Source organism: Papilio xuthus, unplaced genomic scaffold, assembly GCF_000836235.2.
Source record: "Papilio xuthus unplaced genomic scaffold, Pxut_1.1 DF827570.1, whole genome shotgun sequence".
NCBI classification, from domain to species: domain Eukaryota; kingdom Metazoa; phylum Arthropoda; class Insecta; order Lepidoptera; family Papilionidae; genus Papilio; species Papilio xuthus.
The window spans coordinates 1,657,651-1,669,593 of record NW_013531079.1 but is presented as its reverse complement, the minus strand read 5'-3'; the positions used below and the strand labels follow the sequence as shown (position 1 = coordinate 1,669,593).

Here is an 11,943-nt window from a genome sequence, read left to right as displayed (position 1 = left end):
CATCTGACTACTGACAGACTGTTATTCTTGAATGCCTAGTGGTACATTTGTGCAATATGATGCTAAAGCTATAGGCTCCGGAAGTGAAGGGGCACAGCAGAGCTCAAAGGTATTGAAACTGGATGGATAGGTTGTTGCATCTGACTACTGACAGACTGTTATTCTTGAATGTTATATCTATCTCTATTATTAGTTTAAACACTCACTACCGTCACCAACCACAACTTTTAGCACCAAAAAGGTCAAATAAATGGTTGGTCTGCAACAAATCTATTTTTAACTTGTTAATGTTTATCCCTGGATACAAATATGTTATAAAGTGAAATCTGGATAAGCTAGAAACCTCTATTTCAAGAGAGTTATTATCTGATCCTGATGAGAGACCCACATAAGAGTCAAACCTTTTTAGGGAAAAAAATGTTGCTGTGCCTCTCGCTTATCCAAGTCCGATTGTAACTCATTTAAAATAATATTATAATTACCTTGACATTTTACATAACAATATAATTTAAAATACCAAAAGTATGATATTACATTGTTTATAAATTGAATTTTGATTCCAGGAAATCTATCACAAATCAATGACCTTGAAAGAGGCCATCAAGTCTGCATTGACTATACTGAAGCAGGTTATGGAGGAGAAGTTGTCAGAGAACAATGTAGAAGTGGTGACAATGACTCCCGGAGCAATGTTCCACATGTTCACCCGGGAACAGCTGTCTGAGGTCATTAAAGATATCCCTTAAGATTATAGACATTAAGGTATGGTTGGATTGTTTTACTCTGCATTTTGATTGTTATTACACTTGTATTTGTACATGTTTCTGTGTTTTTCAATAGGACCACATATCAATACAAGTATAATTGCAATCAAAACTCAGTCATTTTTATATACAACAAAGTGTTATATTAATAATTAATTCCGGCAAAATTTTGCTTGATGTATATAAAATAATTCAATCATGCCTAAGTTTATTTAAAATGTAATTAGGTAATATTTGAAGTAAATTGTAAATCAGTTTGTTTAACTTGTATTTATGTATTGTATTGGATAAAAATAGTAGAATATATGTATTGATATATGTATTTAGTATATATGTAACACATTTTAGTTTGTTTTTATGTATTATATATTTGATTTCTCATATGTATTTGTGATACAATTTTTTTCAAATACTACTTATGGTGCGGTTTTTTCAAGAATCTTACAGTAAGTATTCAAAGTTTAATAAAAAAATATTCATTAAGAGTGTATTTTACTTACAACTGACATTTTCTTCAATCAAATTAAAAAAAGGGCTTGACAGACGGACTGACAACAAAGTGATCCTATAAGGCTTCCGTTTATTTCCTTTGCGAGGTACGGAATCCTTAAAATTATATGAAGATTTTGCAGAAGAAACAAAAATTTTATCCGAAGAATCCAAATATTATTAGTAAAATCTAACGTAAGTATGTATATGATTTTGAAAAATATTAATAGATTTCTTTATAGTAGTTGTATTTTAGAACTTTTTGTTGTTTTAATTCTATAGATTTGATAGTAATAATTCAAAAATAGATATGGTAATAATCAGTCCGAAAAAACAGTATGTGACAGTTTTAAATAATCACTACTTAAATAATAAAATGGTAGAATTTTCTTTTGTTCGAACATCATTACTTCAAGTATATGATTCAAGTGGTAGAATACTACGACTGCAGAAGACAGGTGTTGAATAAAATTAATGTTGGTTTTGTCCAATGAGTTATAGTCCCCTTCATATTCTTTTGATGGCTTATTATTTAAACTAATATTATAAAGAGGAAAGATTTGATTGATTGTTTGCATTGAATAGGTTTGAAACTACTGAACTGATTTAAAAAATTCTTGCCCTGTTGGGAAGCCACACTATGCAGATGACGTAGGCTACCTTTATTACTAGTTGACTCCCGCATGGAATTAAAAAAAACTTAATTAGTACTCTATGTGTTCTTCCAGTCTATGTTCTACATTCTTGCCAAATTTCATCGAGAATCATGCAGCAGTTTCCGAGTTACTTTCTAACAAACATCCACCCAAATATTGTTATTTAAAATATTAGTAAGATTTTCAATTTCTTTAACTGTTAGTAATAGATTGAATTGTGTTGCTTCTTAACATACAATTAATATGGCATTGTATAAAACAGCTGATAATGGCCATTCCGGAGCTGCAATGGAGTGAGTCGAGCTCGAGAAACACAATACAGAATCTCTCCAAGCTGAGACTCGAGAGACAGACTTGTTGAATTAAATTGATACTAATTAAATGTTATTCTACTGAAACGTTTATTATTATATTTATAATTAAGTTGAGTATTCACTGACAAAAAATATATATAAACTTTTTACTGTGGGTTTCTACTGTTGAAACATCATATTGTGATCTTTCATATTTATCATAGACAATATTTTAATAAAAATGTCGATAAGATGTATGAATGTTTTAGCAATGGAGACCCACTGTAAATTTGGTAGACAAATATTTTTTGTTAACATAACATTCATAAATAAATAATACTAAAAAGCCACTAACCGTTGGATTCCGAGACTAAAATCTATATAAAACATTATCATCCCTGTTATTATCTTGGACAAAACAGATAATGTTTTTTAAACAGAGATGTTAGTCTCGGAAACACATGGTAAATATGGCAATGAACACAAAATCTTACGATAATGAATTTCATACAAAATTATTATCAAACTTATTTTATAAAAATGTAACAACACAGCCAACAAATAACATACAACTAAATAAATGCGAATAAAAAAGGCTTAAAAATTATATGAGATTAAAAAAAAGATATCAAATTTAGAGATAATGTCACTAAAAATAAATAAGGACCATAGACAAAAATTACACTTATTTGCCTAATTTATTTGAAGAGATGACAAGATATTTCATTGTCGACATATAAAACACCTAGAATAATAAGTATACTTTTAAAATCACTCAACGGGTGAACGCCGCGTAATCAACGGGTTGACACCGCGTGTTAAACGAGTGAGCAAGCGAGAGATAAAAATCCAAAACGTTACATCATCCACAAACTTTGCGGACTTTCTTTATTTCCTAACAATAATAAAGATTTTTACCGTGGATTTTCATTACCGAATCAATATCATCAAATTTTGATTATATATATTTGAATATGTTTCTTGAGTGGAAAGACATGGTTAAAAGCTATTTTTTTTATGTTTTTAACATGCACTTTCTAATACATATATAATATCAGTAAATCTTATTTAATTACATAAAGATATTAAAACATAAATATTAATACAGCAACATTCCAAGGGACTGATATTTTTTCTCGCTTGTAGAGGTATCTCTCGAATCAGATTTTCTTGCTTATGGAGTCTGTTCCAAACCCAAATTTCTCGCTCATGTAGGGAGTCTGTTGGTACCAAATCCAAATTTCTCGCTCATGTATGGAATCTGTTGGTACCAAAACTAAATTTCTCGCTCATGGAGGGGTCCAGTTCTCGCGTGCCAAGCTTTGACTATATTTAATATTTATGTTAATATCTATAGAAACATGTTGACGTATATTTAGCCAGTTATTTACCAGTATTTAGCCAACAAAGGCTCCATATCTAAAGGATAAACATTAGGACCCAATCTTTCAACGGGTACACCATTTTTATCAATGATAAATTTACTAAAATTCCATTTAATGTAATCTCCGAATGTACCAGCTTGCATTTTCTTTAAGAATTTATACAATGGATGAGCATTGGGGCCGTTCACTTCGATTTTTTCAAATAAATCGAATTTAACATCTTTTTCTTTAGCAAAATTAAGAATATCTTTGCTGGTACCGGGTTCCTGTTTGCCAAATTGATTGCAAGGGAATGCCAATATTCTTAAATTTTTAGTTGTTGCATATTTTTCATGTAATTCGTTGAGTTGTTTATAATTAGTATCAGTGAGACCGCATTGTGACGCGATATTTACAATAACAAGCACATATCCTTTATATTTATCAAGTTTGACAGTTTCTCCGTAGATATCTTTGACTGTGAATTCATGTACCGATGTTGCTGTTTCATAGTTAATATAGTCCGTTGGTACATCGCTGTAAATAAAAAAACGGATTTTAACGATTCACAATGTCCAAGTAAGTCATGAAAATCTACTAATCAGCAATATATATATTTTTTTATATCATAAGGTGGTAAACGAGCGAGCGGCCACTTGAAATGCTGAAATAACGAAGTGACCGTAGCCCATAGACATACACAATTGCATATGCGTTGCCTACCTTGAATCAACGGAGGAGAGGATGCAGAGAAAGAAAATATTTTCTCCTCCCATGTATCCCCTCTTCCGGAAAGTTCACTTCCGCTTCCCATCCTTTCCTTATAAGAAAAAGGATGGGAAGGGAAAGAGGACTAAATGAGGCCTCCGGGACGCACACTCATCACAAGAAACGCGGAATTTCTTCCACTTCACGCCTGTCTTCAAAATGTTTGTTTTATTGATGTTTTGGTAAAGGAAAAATATACAAAAACTAAACAATTATCTAAATTTAATTATGAGCATCGGTGGCTCAGGGGTAAAACACTTGACTTGCAATTTGCAGGTCCTAAGTTCGAATCCCGCCATGTACAAATATGCTTTTTGATTTCCGATTTACATATATACATTAATCCGACGTTCTTACGGTGAAGGAAACATCGTGATGCTGCACATATCTGCGAAGAAATTCAATGATATGTGTGATGTCAACCCGCACTGGGCCAGCGTGGTTGACTAAGGCCTAGTCACCCGTGACCTAGGGTAGGCTCCGAGCCAGTATAGTGAGCTGATGAGATATTTAATTATCAAAATTGAAATGTTGGTATGTAATGTCAGGGTATTGTTTAAAATGAAAACAGAATGTTTAAAGATTTTGTTTGTATGTCTGAGTTTGTTCCGGGTAAGAGATGAAACAGTTGGACCGATTTTGATAAAACTTTCACTGGAAGGTAACTAATGTAGGTGGGAGTGACATAGGCTATTTATTTTTTTAATTCTGACCAACTTTACTATGTATATAACACTTACACATGTTGTTGAAATCGTCTGAATGTAGCAACAGCACTGTATATATCCTTTCCCATGATGGTTGGGTTCTCGAATGCAGCGAAATGTCCGCCATCGTCCACTACGGTGCTAACATGATAGTTTCTATACTTCAAAGTTAGTAGTAAGTCGGGGTGGAATAACAGATCATGTTTAAACTTTATACCCCAAGTAGGCACCTTTGTTGTTATCCTGTGAAAATTTATATGTATTAGTAGCTAGAATTAAAAAAATCTTAACCTATGTGTTCTTCCAGACAATGTTCTGCATCTATGCTAAATTTCAGCGAAATACAGCCGTTCTGGAGATGCCTTCTAAGAAACATCAATCCATGCAATAAAATCGCATTTATAATATTAGTTAGATTGTATATATGTGTTTAGAGCGTTGATGGCTCAGTGGTTAAGCATTTGACTTGTAATCAGCAAATCCTGGGTTCGAATTCAAACATGTACCAATGTGTTTTTCGATTTACATATGTACATTTATCGGACATTCTTATAGTGTAGGAAAACATTGTGATACAACTTGCACATATCTGTGAAGAAATTCAAATATATGCGTGAAATCAAACCGCACTGGGTCAGCGTGGTTTAGAATTCAGACAGAATTTAAATAGAAACAAGGACTCAAAACATATTTGACTGAGAAATTCATACAAATAGAATATATAGCATACTTACTCATCAAATTTCGTATGGGTTTCATAATCAATCACAATTTCAGCATACGCTCTGAGCGAGGTTGTAACACTGTTGGTCACCCAGTACACCATCACATTGTCCAACAAACTTGTCAGTGAGAACTTGTCGAGCAACTTCCCGTCCCCTGCATTCTTGTACTCTGGGTTGGTCCAGGCAGCGAATTTTTCTAAGATGTATGCCGCAAGACCAGCCGGAGAATCAGATAATGCCGCAGCTGGAGATAAATAATAGCACATGTAATAAAAAAAAATTATAAGAAGTGTACAATTTTTTACTTAAATAACTGTCGATCTCGACCCCGTCTTTTGTATTAGCCTATGCGTTCTTTCAGACTATGTTTTATATCCATGCCAAATTTCATCAAGATCCGTTGATATGTTCCGGAGATATTTTCTACCAAACATCTATCCATACATCCAAACATTTACAATTAACTTCGCCACTGAGGGGCTCGGAGCCTACCCTAAAGTTAGGGGCGACTAGGCCATAGTTAACCATGCTGGCCCAGAGCAGGTTGACATTGCACATATATTTGAATTTCTTACTAACCCATGGTATCAGGCTTGGTGGCTTCTTCTTGCAAAAATCCAGACTCTCTCAACTTTTGTAATTGTTGAGAATATGGATACAACCTGCTCACAAACTCCGCTTCCACGAGTATACGTGGCCAAGCTGAACCTAAAAAGGAAAAATAATGTAAATCAATGGATAAATATTAAATTCAGTCAAAAGTAGGCTCTGAAAAAATTTTAAACAGCAAGAAAGTTGTTTAATAAAACCTTTATTTATGTGTTCTTAACTTAATTGTTAGTATAAAAATTAATTAACCTATATATATGCACAGGGTAGCCAACTGATTATACATCAAAGTCGGGAAGTTTGTATGAAATCCTAGTATGTAATTGGGGAACATAGTTGCCATGGCCGATCCCACATAGTGACCGATATCGCCTCCTTGTACATAGAACTTCCCATAGCCAAGTCGCTTCATCAGATTTAACATCACTACGGCCATCTTAGTTGTGGTCAGACCTGGTCGGAAAGCACCCTGTAAATTAAAATCAGTTTGTGAAACAAAACAATACGTGTGTTACAAATATCAATAGTAATAATCAGTCAACAAATCACTAAAAAATATAAACAGATTAAAAATATATTTATATACCAGTAAGTGTTAAACAAGCCGTTACTTAGTACCAAGAAAATAACAGTGATCTTTTTTCCGAGTTGAAAGATAACAGATATCTTGCCTCTTTTTAATGCAGAGATGTTATACAGAAAAATGTTATTTACTTTTTCTATATATTCACCCTCCCCCTATCCACTTCCCCTTTCATGTGTTCCCTTATTAGAATATCATGTAAAGCAGTAGCGTCGTTAGGGTAGGGCCAGATGGTGCGACCGCCCTGGCAGGCATAAGAGGGCGCTACAGATATAGGAGCGCCTCCCAAGAGACCCTGTCTTTCAGTCTTCCCCGAACAAAAAATCTCGCCCAGGGTGCAGGAAATGTTAAAGGTAAAGGGTGTTTCTGCGGACTCAACCACTTATTAATTTTAAATCTCTTTCTCTCAAGGTGCCTTTCCGTTTAACGCAGGTTGGCTGTCAGCTTAGTGAACTTTTGACAGTCTTGTGCCAAGCGAAATAAATGTTGAATACGCCTATATAAAATTTTAGATACACAGTACTTACTTGTGAAAATCCAAATCCAGGCAAACTTGGGATAACTAATTCAAAGACAAAGTTTTTTCTGGGCATAGGCTTTGTTAATATTGGTATTACTTCATAAAACTCCCTTACGGAGCCTGGCCAACCGTGGATCATTAAAAGAGGCACAACCTGGAATGAATTTGCACAATGAATGAACAAGAGCAAATAAATATATAACTCTTTTAAAATAATTAAGAAGAAAGATTTGCATTTTTGTATGTAACAAATAAACTGAAAACTTTTGGACAAATTTCAAATTTCTTTTTGCCATTACAAAGATATATTATCAGGTAGTAGTAACATGGGCTATATTAATTACAAAAAAAAATGACAAACCGTAATATCTTTTGCGTCTGGCTTAACATGTATGAAGTGGATATCCAGGCCTTGGATTTTAGTTTTGAAATGTTTGTACTTATTAAAGAATTGTTCCCTGTCTTTGAAGTTGTAATTATTCTTCCAAAAATCAAGTACTCTTGTCAGAAAGTTTGTGTTGAAGCCATAAGTAAATCCAGTTTGCTCTGGAGGTGATGCAGATGACTTGCAATGGAGGAGTCTCTCTCTGAGGTCATGTATCATCTGAAATGATTTAAAAATTAATTACAAAAATATTATAAACTGTATTTTGGAAACCCTAGGCAGGCTCTTTCTAAAATCTTTCACCAACTCAATTATTTTAACATTAACAAAATTATGTCTGAATAGTCCTTTGACAACCTTATATTAGGTTAAGTCAAGTGTGGTAGTTTAGTTTCCTCACATGTAATACCTACAAAATATTAAACTTCCTATGACACTCTGATAAGATAATCAATAAAATTTTACCTAGATTGTCAGTATTTAAATCTTACTAATATTATAAATCTGAATGTTTAGATGGATGGATCTTTGTTTGAAGGTATCTCTGGAAGCCATAACAGATCTTTATGAAACTTGGCACAGATGTAGAACATAGTCTGGAAGAACACATAGGCTACTTTAAGTTTTTTTAATACTAAGCAGACAGTCATGGGCGACGGCTAGCTATGCTTATATTGCTAAGAAAAATGTTTTAATACATTGATAACAAGTGTACTTACTACATCCGAGAACTCAATTTTAAAAGGTGTTATTTCCAAATCTGGTGTAAGATCATTTGGGTTTGGACCCCAGTATTCATTCATATCAATTTCTGGTAATTTAGGTGGTACTATAAACACTTTGTACATAAAATAACACACAAATGCTGTCAGCGGCGTTATAAAGAAAAAAACATTGATTACCTGAAAATTACAGTTTTATGGATTAATTTTATAAATATGAAATTTTGGATGGTTGGATGTATGGTTATTTTTTATCATGTAATTCCAGAATGCCTGAATGTATGTAATGTATGGATACTATTTGGTTAAAAAATAGATTATACTCTTGAATAATTTATATGCCAACTATATATGTACACTGTCGGCCAAAAGTTTGAGACCACTTTGTACACAGGTTATAATTTGCATATTTATTGCATATATTTTAAATCTGCGTATGATAACATAAAAATATGAACACCTGTGTAATCTCTATTAATCATTTCGAATGTCTAAACACCATTTCTCTTATCTTTTACACAATGACTATGCCATAAATGGGCATTGTTTATTTACCACAGATGAGTGCCGCGTAAGGACCAAGTGTTGCAATTGTCATTATATTATATGGCGGCTCCCTTGTACTTGTTTGGTTATTGTTTTGCGTTGATAAATATTTAGGAATATTTTAAGCCATAAATCCTATTCATAGCATGGCTACTTAAGGAGTTAGTCTTGGTTAAATCTATTCAGTCTGAGCTACTGTTTTGCCAAGTGAAGATCTCCAAAAATGGGAAAAGTCCGTGAAATCTCCAGTGAAACTCGTTCCGCCGTCGTTAATCTATACGACAAAGGCATGTCTGAACGAGAAATTGCCGCTCAACTGAAGTTATCGAAGACTTGTGTTCATAACGCAATAACTCGATACAAGATAACCAGCAGTCATCAAGACCTACCGCGCTCGGGGAGGCCGAGAGCAACCACTTCTAGCGAAGACAACTTCATTGTTGTAACAAGCAAGCGTAATAGACGTTTAACAACACCAGAAATTCGACCTGAACTCAATAAAACTCCACCGGAACTTGGATTATTGACAACAGTAAAGAGAAGACTTCGAGATGCCAATTTGTTTGGTAGCGTAGCCGTTCGTAAACCACTGTTACGACAACAAAACAAAAAGAAACGTCTGCACTGGGCTCTTACTCATCGCTATTGGACTGAAGAATACTTTAAAAAAGTTCTTTGAACTGATGAATCAAAATTCAAAAAGTTCGAAAAGAAGAGTTTTTGTACGTCGTAGTGCCAAAGAAAAGATGTTGCCAGACTGTGTAGTGCCAACAGTCAAACATGGTGGAGGCTCTATTATGGTCTGGTGATGTTTCTCTGGCTATGGGACCGGAGATTTGGTTAAAATTGAAGAAATAATGAAAAAGGAGCAGTACAAAGAGATACTGGAGCGAAACGCTGTTCCTTCCAGACTACGTTTGATTGGAGATGGATTCATTTTCCAACAAGATAATGATCCAAAACATAGTTCTAAACTATGCAGGGGATATTTAGAGTACAAAGAGACGGAAGGAGTTTTGAAAAACATGGAGTGGCCCCCTCAGAGTCCAGATCTCAATCCGATAGAGCTTCTGTGGGAGGAGATGGACAGAAACATCCATAGTCATTGTCCAACGTCAAAAGAAGACCTCTGGAGGACTTTACATGAAAGTTGGAACAATGTTTCACAAGAAACTATCAATAAACTAATAGCCCGGTTACCAAGATTGGTCAAAAAAGTTATAAAAAGTAAGGGAAGATTTTTCGACGAAAAGTTAGTTTAAATAATATATATTTTTTATTAATAATAATGGCAATTATTGTAGTTTTTAAATTATTTTATGTTACATAAAAGTTCCCTATTTAATATGTAAATAAACAATTTGTAGAGCACTAACTTTTGGAGTTTTATTCAATATTGTAATTTTTCAAAATGGTCTCAAACTTTTGGCCAGTAGTGTATAGCTATTAATTTAGAGGTATTTTTAATCTAAATCTATCATTATCTTTTAGTATATTTGGTGTTTGTGTTTTAGCATCAACCTATGAAAAGATTAAATATTAACTAACCATCTTTAATTATATTTATGAATTTGTAACAAAGAAATACATATAAGAATGTTACCCTTATTTCTGCAAATAGATAAAACTTACAGTAAATGCAGCACTCCCTATATCTTTGACTATTTCCTTTGCATTATTAAATATGTTTGTTTGATTTGTTTGTCTATTCTCATTCATTTTTAATAAATAGCAATTCTTTAACATTCACCGGTCTGAAAAGGTACTGGTTTTATTTTTATAGAAATATAAAATTTTTTGAATAACTAAAATTATTAGATAAATGTCTTTTTTTTTACATCATAAAGTGGCAAACGAGCGAGCGGCCTCCTGAAATCGCTGAATAGCGAAGTGACCGGTGCCATAGACATACGCAATTGCATATGCGTTGCCTACCTTTAATCAACGGAGGAGAGGATGCACAGAATGAATGCATGCATCCATGCATCCTCTCATCCGGAAAATCCACTTCCACTTCCCATCCTTTCCTTATGAGAAAAAGGGTGGGAAGGGAAAGAGGACTAAATTAGGCCACTAATTAAGTTATAGCATTTCGGCAATTTTGTTAATTTCGCATTTAAATTACAATTAGAAAGAAAACTATAATACAATGCAATAGATTCTTTTACCAATCGGCTATTTTGAGTTTTTTCTTATCAAATCCTTTAGATGACATTTGACATTGACAATTATTGATTTTGTCTTCAAACATGACTATCCATAGTGATGTGATAAGAAAAAGAAAAATTATGTTTTTACTTTACTTTTAATAAACAATTGGACAAAAATGATTATTCAGACAGTTTATTACAACGCAATATTTGGTTAAAAATTAAAATTACTTACTCTAGCTCTAGTCCTCTGGTCCTTTACTTCTACCAAAGAGTACAATACAAAGAGTAAAGGAGTATTGTAAAGTTGTTTAGCTTTGGCGCTAGAGGGCAAATAAGTAAAATCTCCAAAGCTTATTTATTGGTCTTGGTTGGGAAATATGGCAATACTTTAGAGGAGCGAATTATGCCGCATTGTATTGTCATAAAATATTAAATGATAGGACATCTATCATTATTATTATTCTGTGTTCTGATTTGATGTACCTATAAATTAAAAAATAAAAAGGATGAACTCGTGTGTAAAACGAAAGGGTAAAGTAATTACGATTGAATTGAGACTGTCACAATGCGAAGCCGCAATCCCGGCTCTAGAGTTAATTGAACTTGTGGGGCCAATACGGCTTCTATATATTTTTTTTTAATTTTTCCATTCAACATCA

At 33.4% G+C, this 11,943-nt stretch overlaps 2 protein-coding genes across 6 annotated transcripts in view; one reads left to right on the top strand and one right to left on the bottom strand.

The window, feature by feature from the left end:
* The window catches only part of Prosalpha5 (proteasome alpha5 subunit), a 4,077-nt gene extending 1,776 nt beyond the window's left edge, over nt 1-2,301 (top strand). For 2 of the 4 annotated variants that reach the window (XM_013313329.1, XM_013313330.1), the window contains exons 5-6: nt 564-725; nt 2,172-2,301. In XM_013313329.1, coding sequence (XP_013168783.1) covers nt 564-725; nt 2,172-2,270 — 261 coding nt within the window. In that variant the 3' untranslated portion in view covers nt 2,271-2,301. Of the gene's footprint in view, nt 1-45; nt 110-563; nt 832-2,171 lie in introns of those variants that run through there. The other 2 variants (XM_013313331.1, XM_013313332.1) reach the window with 2 other exon arrangements.
* Nucleotides 2,302-2,840: 539 nt separating this feature from the next.
* Jheh-lp3 (juvenile hormone epoxide hydrolase-like protein 3) lies at nt 2,841-11,593 on the bottom strand. Of its 2 annotated transcripts, none has more exons than XM_013313326.1 (10): nt 11,517-11,593; nt 10,764-10,885; nt 8,583-8,765; nt 7,840-8,082; nt 7,486-7,632; nt 6,625-6,844; nt 6,346-6,474; nt 5,776-6,010; nt 5,075-5,284; nt 2,841-4,103 (listed from the first exon to the last, which is right to left on the bottom strand). In XM_013313326.1, the coding sequence occupies exons 2-10, from the start codon at nt 10,875-10,877 to the stop codon at nt 3,590-3,592; spliced, it is 1,995 nt and encodes a 664-aa protein (XP_013168780.1). In that variant the 5' UTR covers nt 10,878-10,885; nt 11,517-11,593; the 3' UTR covers nt 2,841-3,589. The 2 variants fall into 2 exon arrangements, with proteins under 2 accessions (XP_013168780.1, XP_013168782.1); XM_013313328.1 differs by lacking the exon at nt 11,517-11,593 and adding an exon at nt 11,300-11,360.
* Between the last annotated feature and the right edge of the window lie 350 nt (nt 11,594-11,943).